The 13,943-nt window shown below is 46.0% G+C and overlaps 1 protein-coding gene across 7 annotated transcripts in view; it reads left to right on the top strand.

The window, feature by feature from the left end:
* Enthd1 (ENTH domain containing 1) overlaps positions 1 to 13,943 on the top strand; it is a 114,731-nt gene that overhangs the window by 54,972 nt on the left and 45,816 nt on the right. For all 7 annotated transcript variants that reach the window (XM_087559094.1, XM_087559098.1, NM_001135913.1 and 4 more), the window contains 1 exon segment: positions 407 to 533. In XM_087559094.1, coding sequence (XP_087415220.1) covers positions 407 to 533 — 127 coding nt within the window.

Raw genomic sequence — 13,943 nt, 5'->3', positions numbered from 1 at the left:
GCATGAGTTCCAGGATAGCCAATGCTACACAGAGAAATCATGTCTGGAACCCTCCAGCCACCCCACTGCCCTAAAAATGCCCTACACGGTTGCCTACAGCCAGAACTTATGAGAGCATCTTTTCAATTAAGGCTCCCTCCTCTTCAGTGACTGTAACTTGTGTCACGTTAACATAAAACTAGCTAGCACACGCTGATTTTTCTTTTGATAATGTGTCTAGTGTGTGCACATGAGTGCACCGGGGCCCCTGGATCTGGAGTGACAGACAGGAAGTTGTAAGCTGTTGGTGTACATGCTGGAACCCACCTCCAGTCTTTTTAAGGGCATCATGCCCTCTCAATGGCCGACCCATATCTCTGGTGCAGCCTTGTTTTTCAGGGAATGTATCCTCTCTTGTTTCTGTCAGGACCTGACATTGTTGTACTCATATGAGCAGCCAAAGCCACCTTTGCCACGGTTACCCCCTCCTCTGACCTCTCCTACTTCCTGGCTGTCAGAAGGGGAAGCGGAAGTCTGCAACCTCTGGGACACAGGTAACTTGGTTACAGATGACATTTTCTTCACGATGCTCTAGAAGGGAAGGCTACAAAAATATAAGATTTGATTGTGAACTATATCAACAGTTGGCTTTGTTTATCATTGGTCATCAGGGGCAGGACTAGTATGATAGACACAGCCCATGCATGGCCTTTGACTCTCATTTTGTCAGCCACCTGCCTCTGGGATTCTTATTTCTTTCTCTTCTTTTTTAACTTTGTTTAAAAATTAATTACAAGCCTTATACTTTTTTTTGAAAGCCTTAACGAGCAGAACTAATTTTCTGTTCTTAAAAATGATTTATTTTGGGGCTGGGGATTTAGCTCAGTGGTAGAGCGCTTACCTAGGAAGCGCAAGGCCCTGGGTTCGGTCCCCAGCTCCGAAAAAAAGAACCAAAAAAAAAAAGGATTTATTTTTTTATTGTTATAAGTGTTTTGTCTGCATGTATGTCTGTGTACCACGTGTGCCTTGTGCTATGGGGGGCAGAAGAGGGTGTTAGATCCTGATGTCTGGTGTTATAGACAGCTGTGAGCCACCATATGGGTGCTGAGTATTGAGCCCAGGTCCTCTGAAGAGTAGCCCCCTCTCCAGCCCAATTTTAGCGTGTTTTTTTAGCAAACTTGTTCCTGATGAAGTTTAATGAATGAGATCCTTCCAAAGCAGGCATTAAGGGGAACTGTGAACATCGGTGCATAATGAACAGCACCAATCAACCCCACAGCCTACTCAGCCATCTCCTGAATCATTAGCTCTAGAAAAGGGCACAGCAGAAAGCTGGGTGGGGTGCCTCACCTTTGCAATCCTGGAGAGACAGAGTGACTACAAACTCCAAGCCAGCCTCACCTAAGCCAGCCTGGACTACAGTATAAGACCCTGTCTCAAAAACCTTGGGGGGAAAGGGCACGGGATAAATTACACAAAATTACACCAAAGTCACCTCCAGTAAATGACAATGTTGAGTCCCACCTGGGGTCTCCTCTTGTCAGGATCCCCTGGGGTCTGGCTTTGGTTGAACCTCTCCCCCGTCACTGATCTGCATAAAGTCTCAACTTTAGTACACTTTGGGGCTGAAGACAGGGCCCAGGCCTCAAGGCACGCGTGCTAAGTGCACACTGTATACCCAGCTGCATCCTGCTTGCAGTAGGCTCCTCCTCTAGGTTGGTCAGCCACAGGGGTGACCCATCTGTCACCAAGATAGGAGTGGGACATCCTGAGTACCTCTAAGCAGTGCCTCATCTGTCTTTTGCTTTCTAGCTCCTGGCTGTCCTCTCCTTCCTTACAGAGGTAGTTCCTCACAGTTCAGTTTCTCTCGTTCCCTCTTCTTGGACCTTACACCTCAAAGTTTCTCCTTATACAGATGTGCAACACCCAAAATTGAAAAACCACAGTGTTAGTGTAGACTTGCTGTACAAGAACAAGAACTATTTACAGATAGTTCCTATAGACTCTTGTGAGAACTAAAAGAATGATTTTAATAAACATAACAAAAACTTGAGGTTGTATGAGATGGCATTAGCATAGAGAATTGTTGTAAATGGCTATAACCCAGGGACAGCTTTCTTGGCATTTAACTCTGTCTGTCTGTCTGTCTGTCTGTTTTTGAGATAGTGTTACACTATGTGTAGCCTTGGCTTGCCTAGAACTCACAGGTTGCCATTCCATGCTATCCTGGGACGACTCACAGAAAACCACCTCCCTCCACCTCCTAGGTGCTGAGCTTGGGGTGGAGAACCACCCCATCTGCCTTCCTTAGGGCCACATCTGTCTGTTCTTACAGGGCCTTTAAAACAAACAGCTCAAATCTGAAAGCTTGAAGGAAGGGCCATGGGGAAAACTCTTCTTGTAGTCTAACATCACCTAACATTTTTTTTCCTCCTAACATTTCAAATATAGACTTTCTTTCTGGGAGCAGCTTTAGATTCACAGCAGAACTCAGTGGAAAGTGCAAAGTCTCTGTGCTCCTGTGCAAAACACACATGGCTTGTCACTATTCACACTTGTTACATTTGGGCTTGTATTGACACCATGGTCATCCTAAGACTGCAGTGTTGTCCCATTTCACTCATGATGTGGGTATGAACATGTGACAAACATACACTATTACCATACAGTGTGGCCTCATTGTCCCAGGGTCCCTCTGTGCTCTACTTCTCACCCCTGCCTCCCCCAGTGCTGGCAGCCACTGACCTCTTTACTGCTGTGTTGTTTTTCCTTTCTTAGACTGTTGTAGCATTGGAATCATGTATGAGGAGCCACTTTTGATTGGCTTCCAGCTGGGCATGGTGGTGCACCCCTTGAATTCCAGCACCTGGGAGTTAGAGATAGATAGATCTCTGTGAGTTCAAGGCCAGCTTGGTTTAAAAAGCAAGTTTCGGGGCAGCCAGAGCTACATGGAGAAACCTTGTCTTGAAAAAAAGAAAGAAAAGGGAAGGAAGGAAGGGAGGGAGGGAGGGAGGGAGGGAGGGAGGGAGGGAAGGAAGGAGATAGGCTTCTTTGAGGTTGTGACCTGTCTTGAAAGTTCTTCTCATGGCTGGATCATTCCTTTCTTAGTGCAGAATAAGATATACAGTTTAGGGTTACACCCACTGTAGGACAGACACTTTGGTTGCTTTTGGTTCTGCACTACAAAGTAAGCAGCCAACGTGGGCTTTTGTGTGCATATATACTTTCCCTCCAACACTTTAACACAAGTGGAGTAGAGTACAGCTGAGAATCAGAGACCACCCTGAAGAGAAGCTGCAGAACATGCTACAGGAGGAAATGCCTCCACTGGTGTTCTTAGCCAGAACCCATGTCAGGCAGAGGGGCTCTTCCTGCTATTTTTAATATATGTGTGTGTGTGGTATGTGTGTGTGGTATGCATGTGTATATGGTGTGTGTGTATGGTATGTGTAGTGTATGTGTGTGTGTGTATGGTATGTGTATATGGTATGTGTGTGGTATGTGTGTGTGTGGTGTGTGTGTGTGCTATGTGTGTGTGTATAGTATGTTTGTGTGGTGTGTGTGGTGTGGTGTGTGTGTGTGTGTGTGTGTGTGTGTGTGTGTGTGTGTGTGTGTGTTCATGTGTGGGCATGTATGTTTAAGTATATGTACCTCCCATATGTGGAAGAGGCTTGAAGCTGATGTCAGGTGTCTTTCTTAGTGGGTGTCCATTTTCTTTACTGAGGCGGGGTCTTTCACTGAACCCAGAGCTCACCAATTCCCACTTGCCCTGGGATGTGGTCTCTGCCACCCGAGTGTTAGCATTGCAGACAGCTCCATGCCTCCTCGGCTTCTATTTGCAGCAAGCACTTTATCCACTGAGCTGTCTCTCCAGACCCTTTTCCTATTTTTAAGGCTTTCTTTTCTGCAGCCTTTCCCCGGCTTGCTAAAATGCAGATCCTAGCATTTCACTTCCCAGCTCCACAACTGTCAACAGCTCTCTGCTGCCAGGGAGATAAGTCTAAGTTTTTCATATTGTCATATGAAATTTCCACAGTTTGATCCCAGCCAATTGTTCAGGTCCCCTTACCCCAAGCAGCCAGAACTCACAGCCTCTGCGACATTCCGTGTGTAGTCCCTTCTCTTTAGACTTGTCTTTATTCCAGGGTAACATGCTGGTCTAAATTTTGTGGTGTAAATACCATTTATTATGTTCGTGGATCCCTCTGGGTCAGGAATTAGGACAAGGCACAGTGGGATAGCTCGCCACTCCCATGATGGATAGGTCTCTGAGCCTCAACTGAGGAGCTCAAAGGCCAGGCTAGGAATCTTCTGAAGGCTCGCTCCCTCATGTGTCTGACTGTTGCTGCTGGCTATACACTGGGGGGCCTCAGTTCCTCACCACATGAGCCCATTTAAGTGGTCTTTCCACATGGGCTAGTGAGAGCTTCCTCACAGCATGGCGCCTGGGTTCCCAGGGTGAGCATATTCTGTCCAAGCAGACAGCAGAGACCCAGCAGAAGCTGTATAATCAATCTCAGAAGCCATGTTATCGTGCTTCCAGTATGTTCTGTTCATCCAGGCAGTCACAAAGTCCTGCCCAAGCTCAGGAGACAGGGGAGTAGAATAGACCACCACCTCTCCATGGAGGGCCATATCGCATTGAAAGAAAAGGCCCTGGGGTGAGATGCACATTGGTATGCGCCAGTATGTGTGTTTGGAAAATGTCAGTCAGCTTTCAGCTTTCTATCAAATTATAAACATTTGACAAAATCCTATCCAAATAGCAAGGTCCAATGAAAATGTCACAGCTGTTAGAAAATCTTTCTGTGTGCTAAGTAAGGTCTCATTTCAGTATGGTCTCACATGACTTCCCCATACTTCTGTTACAGTATTTTAAAATTTGTATTTTAATCTTTATAAATGATACCTGCTTTATAACTACATGAGTTAGTGAGTGAACACACTTGTTAAAAACATCGGAGCACTGGAAATAAAGGCATTCCACATTCTGACTGTCTCTGTTGCAACACTGTTCTCTCCACAGTATAAACAGTTAGTAATTTGGTGGGTATATTCTAGACCTTTCTCTATGTATTTGTACAATATATATTTTGAATTATATAGAGCTAACTTTATCTTGCTTAAGAACATTATTCTATATTTTCCTGAAACTACGTAAAGTTTAAGAATACCGCTATGTGGAGAGGGGAGGATTGGAAAGTTTGCTCAGAGTTTTAAAGCCTTACTGATCTGTCTGAAGACCAGAGTTCAGTATACACACACATGTGCACACACACACACGCGCACACACACACACACACACACACACACACACACACACTCTCTCACTTGGTCACTCTTGAGTGTTTGTCACTAGGCAGAGATTTTTCCTAATCTCCTATAACATCTGAGTATATTGCTTATTCCCCTGCTGGTTGGCATGTTGGCGTTTGATATTTTTTACTCAGAGTTCCGGCTTTGGTGACGAGCCGTGTGTGTGTCCTGCAGGGCGGACTGTTAGAGATGGCTTCCCTCCGCTGTACCGTGTGCCCATCTTCATTGTCATCTTTGCTCTCGATTGGCTCCTCAAACATCAGGGCCAGTCTGAGCTTGCAGTACACGAGAGCGCCATCCCTGCTCACCGTCACTAGCACTTGATATTTTCGCGCCTTATATTCTTATCACTTGTGTGAAAGTTGCATTACATAGCTGGTGTAATTGGAATATTTCCACATATTGATTGGATGTTTTTATTTCCTCCTCTGTGACTTGCCTCTTTATATAATTAACCCATTTGTCTTGTGTATTGTTTGTTGTTCATTCAAATTGATTTCGTAGCATTACATATATATGCACATATAATTTGTGTCTGTAATTTGTGCTGCAGATCGCTTCTAGGCTGTGGCTTGTCTTTCAGCTTTCTCAGTGATGTGTTCAGAGAAGTTTAAGGAGTCTTTCCTTCAGAGCGTGTGAGTGTATGCTTCACAGGGTGAAAGCGCTGTGCTGTCAGATTATAGGTGTGGCTCAGTCAGTGGAGTGCAGGCTATTCAAGTATCAGGACCTGGGTTCAGATACCCAGAGCCTATTAAAAGCCTAGCACAAAATAGACTCTAACATAACCCCCCAAGGAAGCATGAGAAGCCCTCTTTTGAGTTGTTAGCCAGGGTTGTCCAAGAGAACCTAAAACACAAACATTATAGGCTACTCTGCTGTCCTTGGTTGCCCCCAGGAGGTAGAAGGTAGGCCCTGTCCCTGAAGACACCATGCATTTCAGACACTCAGGCCCCAGCACCTGAGCTGGCTCTGACCTGAAAGCCTCCTCCTTCAGGACTAGTTTTCATGGTGCCAGAAGGTGACGTTCAGCTTCCCAAGGAGGGTGACAACCAACAGTGTACCCAGCTGTGATGCCAACGACCACATCAACAAGCAGCATGACACAATGGTGCTAAGGGTGAGGTAGTGACCTGCACACTGGGGCAGTAACCAACAGCTTTCTGATTGGGCTTAAGACTGCTCAACAAGAAGGAAGTCGTGCCTGGCTCTGGAAACCTAGCCGACTACTCAAGGGCACTGAAGTCACGAATCTTGGAGGAGACCCTACAACCATCATTTTAATAAAAGAGCATAGTCCCTAGCTAAATTAGAAATATTTATCTTCATATTTACAGATTAGTGTAGTTCTCACACTTCATCAAGGAAACATCTCTTTGCCACAGAAGGAAACCATTGCAGAACCACAGCCAATCAAAATGCAGAGTTGTGAAGCCCAGTCCTACGCATACACCTGCAACTCAACTCCTGCACCTGAGGAGGGGTCATAACAGAAGAAGGGTCAGGAAGACTGTACGGGCCAGAGAAGCAGGATGTTTGCTAGAAATATCAGAAGATATCCTACATCCATGAAGTCTCTCCAACACGGCTGCCTACACAAGACCTGAACATGGACAATACCAACAGGCGTGTTAATATGGAACGGAGAAAGCTGGTGAAGCCTCAACCTAGACAAAGAACTAAAGGCAAGCAAAGAGTGCTGAGAGCAGGAGACGTCGTCTTCCTCAGGGATGAGGCCCTAATTACTTACTCAACACCAAGTGGCCATCCTGAAAACATGCATCCAAGTAACATACAGACCGATCAGGGTGTATGTGTATATTTAGAAGTGTGTGTGTGTGTGTGTGTGTGTGTGTGTGTGTGTGTGTGTGTATCAACAATTAAGGAAAAGAGGCCATGAATTTGAAGGAAAACAAGGGAGGGGAGGTGTTACATGGCAACATTTGGAGGGAGAAAAAGGAAGGGAGAAATGTAAGTATATTATAATCTCAAAATTATATTATTTAACAGAAAAAATGGTATAACACATGTATTTTTATAATCATAGCTTTAGGGAAAGGAGGCAGAGACAGGCAGACCCTTCAAGCTCATTGGCCAGCCTAGCCAATGTCCAGCCCAGCTGGGGTGTGCTCCTGGAATCCACATGGTGGAAGAGGCGAGTGGTCCTGCACAAGTTGTCCTCTGAGCTCCACACACATGCCAGGGTGCGCACCGCCATATGTTGTTCTAAGTATTAAAATTCATATTAAAATATGAAAGTAAGGGTGGTGAGAGATTGAGGAAAGACACTAGATATCAACCCCAGTCCTCTACACAGAAGGTCAAGAGCCCAATATGGGCCACTGCACATACACACAACACTAAATACACACTCAGTAAGACTGTTGGGTGAAGTTCATGGGCTATCTTCACCCTGTTATAATTTCCATGGCTTGAGTTACGTCATCCATCTTGGTTTCAAGTACCTGTGAGAGGTTGTAGAGAGCAGCTTGGCCCGCCACTTCTCTCACAGCTTAGTCCACCTCACTCATTCTCCGTGTGGTGTGGCAGAGGTGGGGCACACTCGCATGCTCAGATGTTCTTGCCTGTGCATGGACACCAGGATTCCTGAGTTCTACCTTGGGCGTATTCCTTTAACTTTTCTACCTTAGTCTTTTGAGGTAGTTCTCTCACTTGACTTGGAACTTGCCATTTTGGCTTGTCTGGCTGGCCTCGAGCCCTTCAATACAGCTCTCTTACCTCCAGCGCTGTGCTTACAGACATATGTTGTGACAGCTGGCTCTCATGTGGGTGTGGGATCTGAACTCATGGCCTCAAGCTTACATGCCAAGCATTTACCCACCGAACCATCTCATCAGCTCCTCAGCGATTGATCAAGATCGAAGGATCTTGAAATGATTCGAACCTGTACTGGCAGTGAGTTTAACAGCTCTTCCTGCCCATCCTGACTTTGTGCAGTGACCACGACTAAACTAACGCACCTTAATACTGTTCCTGTGGGTGACGACAGCACTCTTACTATTACATAAATGATGGCCAAGTGACACTATTCCTCCCCACTAAACTAAAACAGGCTTTTATTTCTGTCTCTGTGATTTGATGCAGATTTCAAAACATTCTTCTGCGTTTCTGTCCAGCTCTCTAACTTACCCTGTCAACAGATGGCTCTGATTTCCATGTTCTGATTTTGGCAACTTCAGCCCATGGCAAAAATAAAATAAGGAAGCTATTCTGACGAGGCCTTCCGGTCTGCTCCTTGCCTCTCGTCCTGGTTATATCTCTTCCCTATCACCTGGGGTTAGACCCTTAGCCTTCATCTCCGTATGTGGTACGTGGCTATCACCCCTCACTGCTGTGTAGCCTTCCCTGTAGATACCCACTGTCATCAGCACCGTGTGTCATGTTTGCTTTCTGTTTTGTTTTAATTGCATGCAGGACTTGTATGATCTCACATAAATCGTCCAAGACTCCTAGATCTTGTGGACAAGAAATTCTCCAAGCCAGTTATTTTTAAGCTAGATACCGGCTCCTTGAAAACACCTAATCATGCCAGGTTGTTTCCTAAAGACCTAGTTTCTACAAGTTCCCCTGATCTTGTCATGTTTGAAAAGCCTCCAAGGTAGCGGGTGAGATGGTCTCGAGTTTGTTCTAAACTGTTTTTTTTTTTTTTGAATGAAGTTGAGTGTGTTTTAAAGTGTGGAAGCCTTCCACACACTGACTCACCCCTGCTTCCCTGTGTGAAGCATCTGCACGTATCTTTTGGCCATTTGTCTGCTTGGTTGTTTGTGTGTTTCCTAGTTGATCTGTAGGAGTCTGTGTCGGGGTGGGAGGCTGAGCCCGCCATCATGCGTGGTTTTGCAGCTCACCGTGCTTTTACACTGCAGATGGAGCCTTGCAAAACAGAAGTTTGGAATTTTAATGAGGCAGAACATTATTCTTTATGATCTGAGTTTTTGTGTCTTCTCTAATTTGGGGCATTTCTTCCTCGTCCTGGGAGCATAGTGCTATATGGGCCAACTTTTAAAAAAGAGTTTACTTTACACAAACAAAACACTAGTACACAGTTGATGGTGGTACGTAATTGAAGTAGGCATCCAGTTTTTCTCCATAGAAAAGCTGCCCAGGAATCATTAATTGAAACGTCTGTCCTTTCCCTCAGTGAGCTGCAGGGCCATGGGTATTCTAAAGCACCGTTCACGTGCACACAAATGTGCTCCTAGGCCGTGTTAGAGCCATCAGGTATGTGAGGACACCTGTATAGCAAACAGTTTTCATTACGCTATGTTTATAACCACTCCTGACAGACTCTCCTTCAGCAGCAGTGACTGGCCACCCCTCTACTCTCCTGCATGAAAGCTCGTCAAATGCCCTAAAAATTCCACTGGAGTTTTGATTGGCACAGAGTTGAATCTTTAAAGCCATTTAGAGAAATGAAGTCTTTACAACATCAAAGTATCCCACCCACTTAATTTTAACCTTCTGCATTTAAGCTGTTTACATACAGGTGTCTTGTAGCTTTGTCTAGATTTAGTCCCGTGTGCTTAATATGCGTGTGTTTTCAGTACAAGATGGTACAATTATGATTTTTCAACTTAAGGTCTAAAACTTCACTTTGAATTTGGAATTGCAGTCTTTTCTGGGATAGCAATCTGCCACATATTTTGGTGGTAGTGCTGGCCAGAGGCTGAATGCCTGAGTCCTCAGTCAACCCTGTGATCTTATGGGGCTCTCCCTGGGGCTCAGCAGGGTTTAAGGAGGCAGGTAAGCTCGGCGTGTTACTGCACTGGCAGTTGGCTCTATTTTCAGTCGACAATGGCTTGATCAGCCTTACCTCATCAGGATTGCCCCAAGTCTTGAGACATACCTCTGTTTTTATGGCTCCCCTAAGAAGCTTCATTTGATAAATTTCATTTCTGTTTGTTGATGGTGAAGATAAGTGGGATTAATTTTTTGTATATTAATTATACCCTTAACTAAATTCTTAGAATTTTCCTGATTTATGTATAGATCCTTCTGAGTATCTCATATTGGAAACCATATCATCTGTAAATAATGGAGACTTAGTTCTTCACTGGCAAACTTGTATGTGACTCTCCCATTCTCCCCTCCCCACACACATACACATACACATACACACATATGCACTTCACACACTGCTGGGTATCAGCATGGCCAGGGCTTCTGAAACCTGGTCCATACCTATATGAGGTTGGTGTCAACCCCAACTAATTGGAGACATTCACTGCACACTGCACACTGCACACTGCACATTGCACATGCAGATTCCTACTGTTAATTTATCGGCAGTTTTTCTCAAGACTTATATTTCAGATTCTCTCCACTTAGCATCTATTTCCATACTACAGATTTCTCTCTTTTAAACTATCAGTTTTATAAATCATTGATTTCTAAGTGTTAACCTTGAATTCCAGAGAAAAACTTCAGTTGGCCTGGTAAATTCTCTTTTCTGCTTATTTCTGGCTTTGGTTTAGCAGTGTTTTGTTCAGTAGCTAAGCACGTGTGTCTCGAGTGGCGTTAAGATTATCTTCTCTCAAACTCTCTTTGTTGTGTTTTGATGCTGGAGGTGTTCTTTTCCTTTTTATCTCCTGAATGGAGTTGTGCAGTGTGGCAAAGTCAGGAGCTGTGAGACCCAAGGGGAAACAAGTTCTCACAGTATGATTTGTCCTCAAGACTGCAGGCGGGGATGGCACTCCCATGTGGATTCTACCTTGCTGGATCGGAAGATGTGAGCCAGCCTCGGCACCTCAGTGTGCAGCAGTAGCCTCCACTCACAGCAGTTTGGGTAGTAGTGTGCATGGTCAGGAGGGCGCCCTTCATGGCAAAGAGATCACCCTGTGAGGAAATGTTTCTCTTGCTCCAGCCTCACCGACAGGGCAGTTCAAGGTCTTAGCATCCCTGCTTCTCAGCCACAGCCCACTGAACAACACAGCCCAGCCAGCAGCCACTGCCTCTGACTGAACAGAGCATTTCCCCAGCTGATGTGGGAGCCCCTGCTCCGCAGTGGATGTACCCTGGCAGGCCTTCATAGGGACGTGAGTGTCCTCGCCTCAAGCGCATGTCCTCAGAGTTCCGGCTACCACCCTTCTTGTCACCAGTCTTCTTACCTTGTTCTTTCCAAGCCCCTGGTGAGGCCCCTGCAGTCACTGCTCATGTATTCCTGTTGGTTGATTCTTCTCCGCATCTTGCCTTTGCCCTTGGTCCTGTGAGGATGGCCTGTCTGCAGCTCTGCCTATGGGAAGAATTTTCCTGCTGAAGTTCAGGGGCATTCTGAGTGGGGCTGTATTTTGACCCTTTCACTTCTGGGCAGTGGTTTGCAGGCTTCCTTAGAAACTGTCCTGTCCTTGTTCCTCCCTATAGCTGCAGTGAGGTGCTCTCCATGAACTGTCCTGTCCTTGTTCCTCCCTATAGCTGCAGTGAGGTGCTCTCCATGAACTGTCCTGTCCTTGTTCCTCCCTATAGCTGCAGTGAGGTGCTCTCCATGAACTGTCCTGTCCTTGTTCCTCCCTATAGCTGCAGTGAGGTGCTCTCCATGAACTGTGGGCACAAGATAAAGGAGCAGCAGCTGTGCTGTGGCACCTCCACCGCCAGCCTGTGGTGCTTTCACAGGCTCTGAACTGGCTTTACCTGTGTCCTGTAGACCCCAATCTAATTTGGCAGTGGAGTGCTGCTGTGTGTATCTAGCTCTCCGCTCTATAGTCAGATAACAGTCATTTGTGGGGGGCAGGGGGAACCACAGTTGCTTGTTGTTCTGTGGTCAGATATTTGGTCTCTTATCAGGGCCCCATCATAAGCCAGGAGTTGTTTTTTAAGTGGACAGGGATCATGGCAGAAAGAATGGGCTTGCAGCAGTGCTAGAGAGGCCAACCCTGTTTTTCTTCCAGGGCCTGTAAGGGGTTCCAGAGAGCATGCCTGGCTGCCTCAGGCACTTTCAGTCCTGCTGGCTCCACCAGGCTACGTAGCTCAGCAGTCGGTGAGGTTTGTCTCGTAGCCCAGACCTGACGTAGAGCCTTGTCTTACTGCGGTCTTCACTCAGTGCAAGTAGTGACCAGTAGAACAGTGCACCATGCTCTCTGGAACACAGACAGGCTGTAGATGGTCTGTTTCATTCTTTACGTTGGGCAACTGAAGGTACTCACAGTTTGTCTGTCACACGTGTGTGTGTGTGTGTGGGTGTGTGTGGGTGTGGGTGTGGGTGTTCACACCTAGTCCTACTCATGCAACATGGTCTCAGGCTTTCATCCCACTGGTTCTATAGATGCAAGGAGGCCTTCCTGGATATTAAACATCACCAGCCACTCCCTCACCACTAATGACACCTTTCCCTCCCCCATGAGTGTTCTCTGTAGCATTCTCGGCATTCGACATACTGCATGGCTTATGAGCCTATCTAAAGGCACGTGGCCCTCAGGTGTCCCAGGGAACCCGCCACTAGTACAGCACCAGGTCTGGACTCCGCTCCAGGTAATTCTAAGTGTGTGTGTTGCTTTTCCAAGCTGTATGAAATCTGCATGTTCTTTTCATGACCAGCCTCATTGCTTAGTGCCTTTTGTCTGAGGGCTGTCATTGGGTTCCTTCGTCTCTTCCAAGAAGTCCACTATGCCAATCATCAGCACATCAAAGCATGCCTGGGATTATGGGCTGATGGTAAGAGATACAGGATGCTATCAACATAGTAACTGTGGACTGTGGTTGGTATCAAGAATTCCAAATACACCATTTAGAACTCACTTTTTCTTCCTGATTTTCAAAAATATGAGAATGGATGACTCAAGTGTACAAATGGACATAAATAATCAGTGAAGGTTTTCACTGAATGAGGGAGTAGATAGGACAAACCCAACCACCGGAGTAGAGACAGGGCAGTAACTGCTTCAGATGGAGGACTCGCAGGGCTGGATGTGATCTAATACACTGTGTTCATGTATGAAATTATCAGAGTACACAATTTAATTTATTTTAAAATGCCAATTTTCATCTCCCCTGTAGGCTGTTATCGTTGCGATGATTAAAAGAAGTGCTGAGCGATGCCGTCTTCCGAACTGTTTATGAATTTTAGCTCAAGAAGTGATCCAACCTAAATCATTTTGATGAATGTGTATGTTATAAAAATGTCATGCAAGCCCCACTGACAGTTCCAATAGGGAGAATCAAGTTCAGTGTGAACCAGGTTAACAGGCTTATCCGAATGACCATGGTCTCCCAGGGGTGCGCGTCCCAGGCTGACTTTATTTGAATGAAACACATGGCTGTTTGCTTATTATCAAGATCGAGCACGTTATCCACCCCACAAAAGTTAGGAATGCCTGCCTGCTGTGTGTCAGGCATTGTGCACCCACTGAACAGCCTGCGATTAGCGAGAGCCTTGCAGGGTGGCACTATAGTCCTGAGTTCTAGCACTTAAGAAGCAGAAGCAGGAGGGTGCCCTGATCTCCACAGCAAGTCCCAGGCCAGCCAAGGTTCCAGGTTAGGTCCTGACTCAACAAGAAACAAGGAAAGGAAACAAGCTCTCTGTCTTCCAGGAGCTCTCAGGCTAGTGGGAGATGAGAGCCATAGTCAGAGCATATCAGATAAACGGGTGTCAGGATGAGAGGACACAGTGGTAGCCAGCAGGGCACCCAGCCTCACCCTGG

The sequence above is a fragment of the Rattus norvegicus genome, chromosome 7 (assembly GCF_021556685.1).
Source record: "Rattus norvegicus strain SHRSP/BbbUtx chromosome 7, alternate assembly SHRSP_T2T, whole genome shotgun sequence".
NCBI classification, from domain to species: Eukaryota; Metazoa; Chordata; class Mammalia; order Rodentia; family Muridae; genus Rattus; species Rattus norvegicus.
This window is presented reverse-complemented; position numbering and strand designations above follow the sequence as displayed.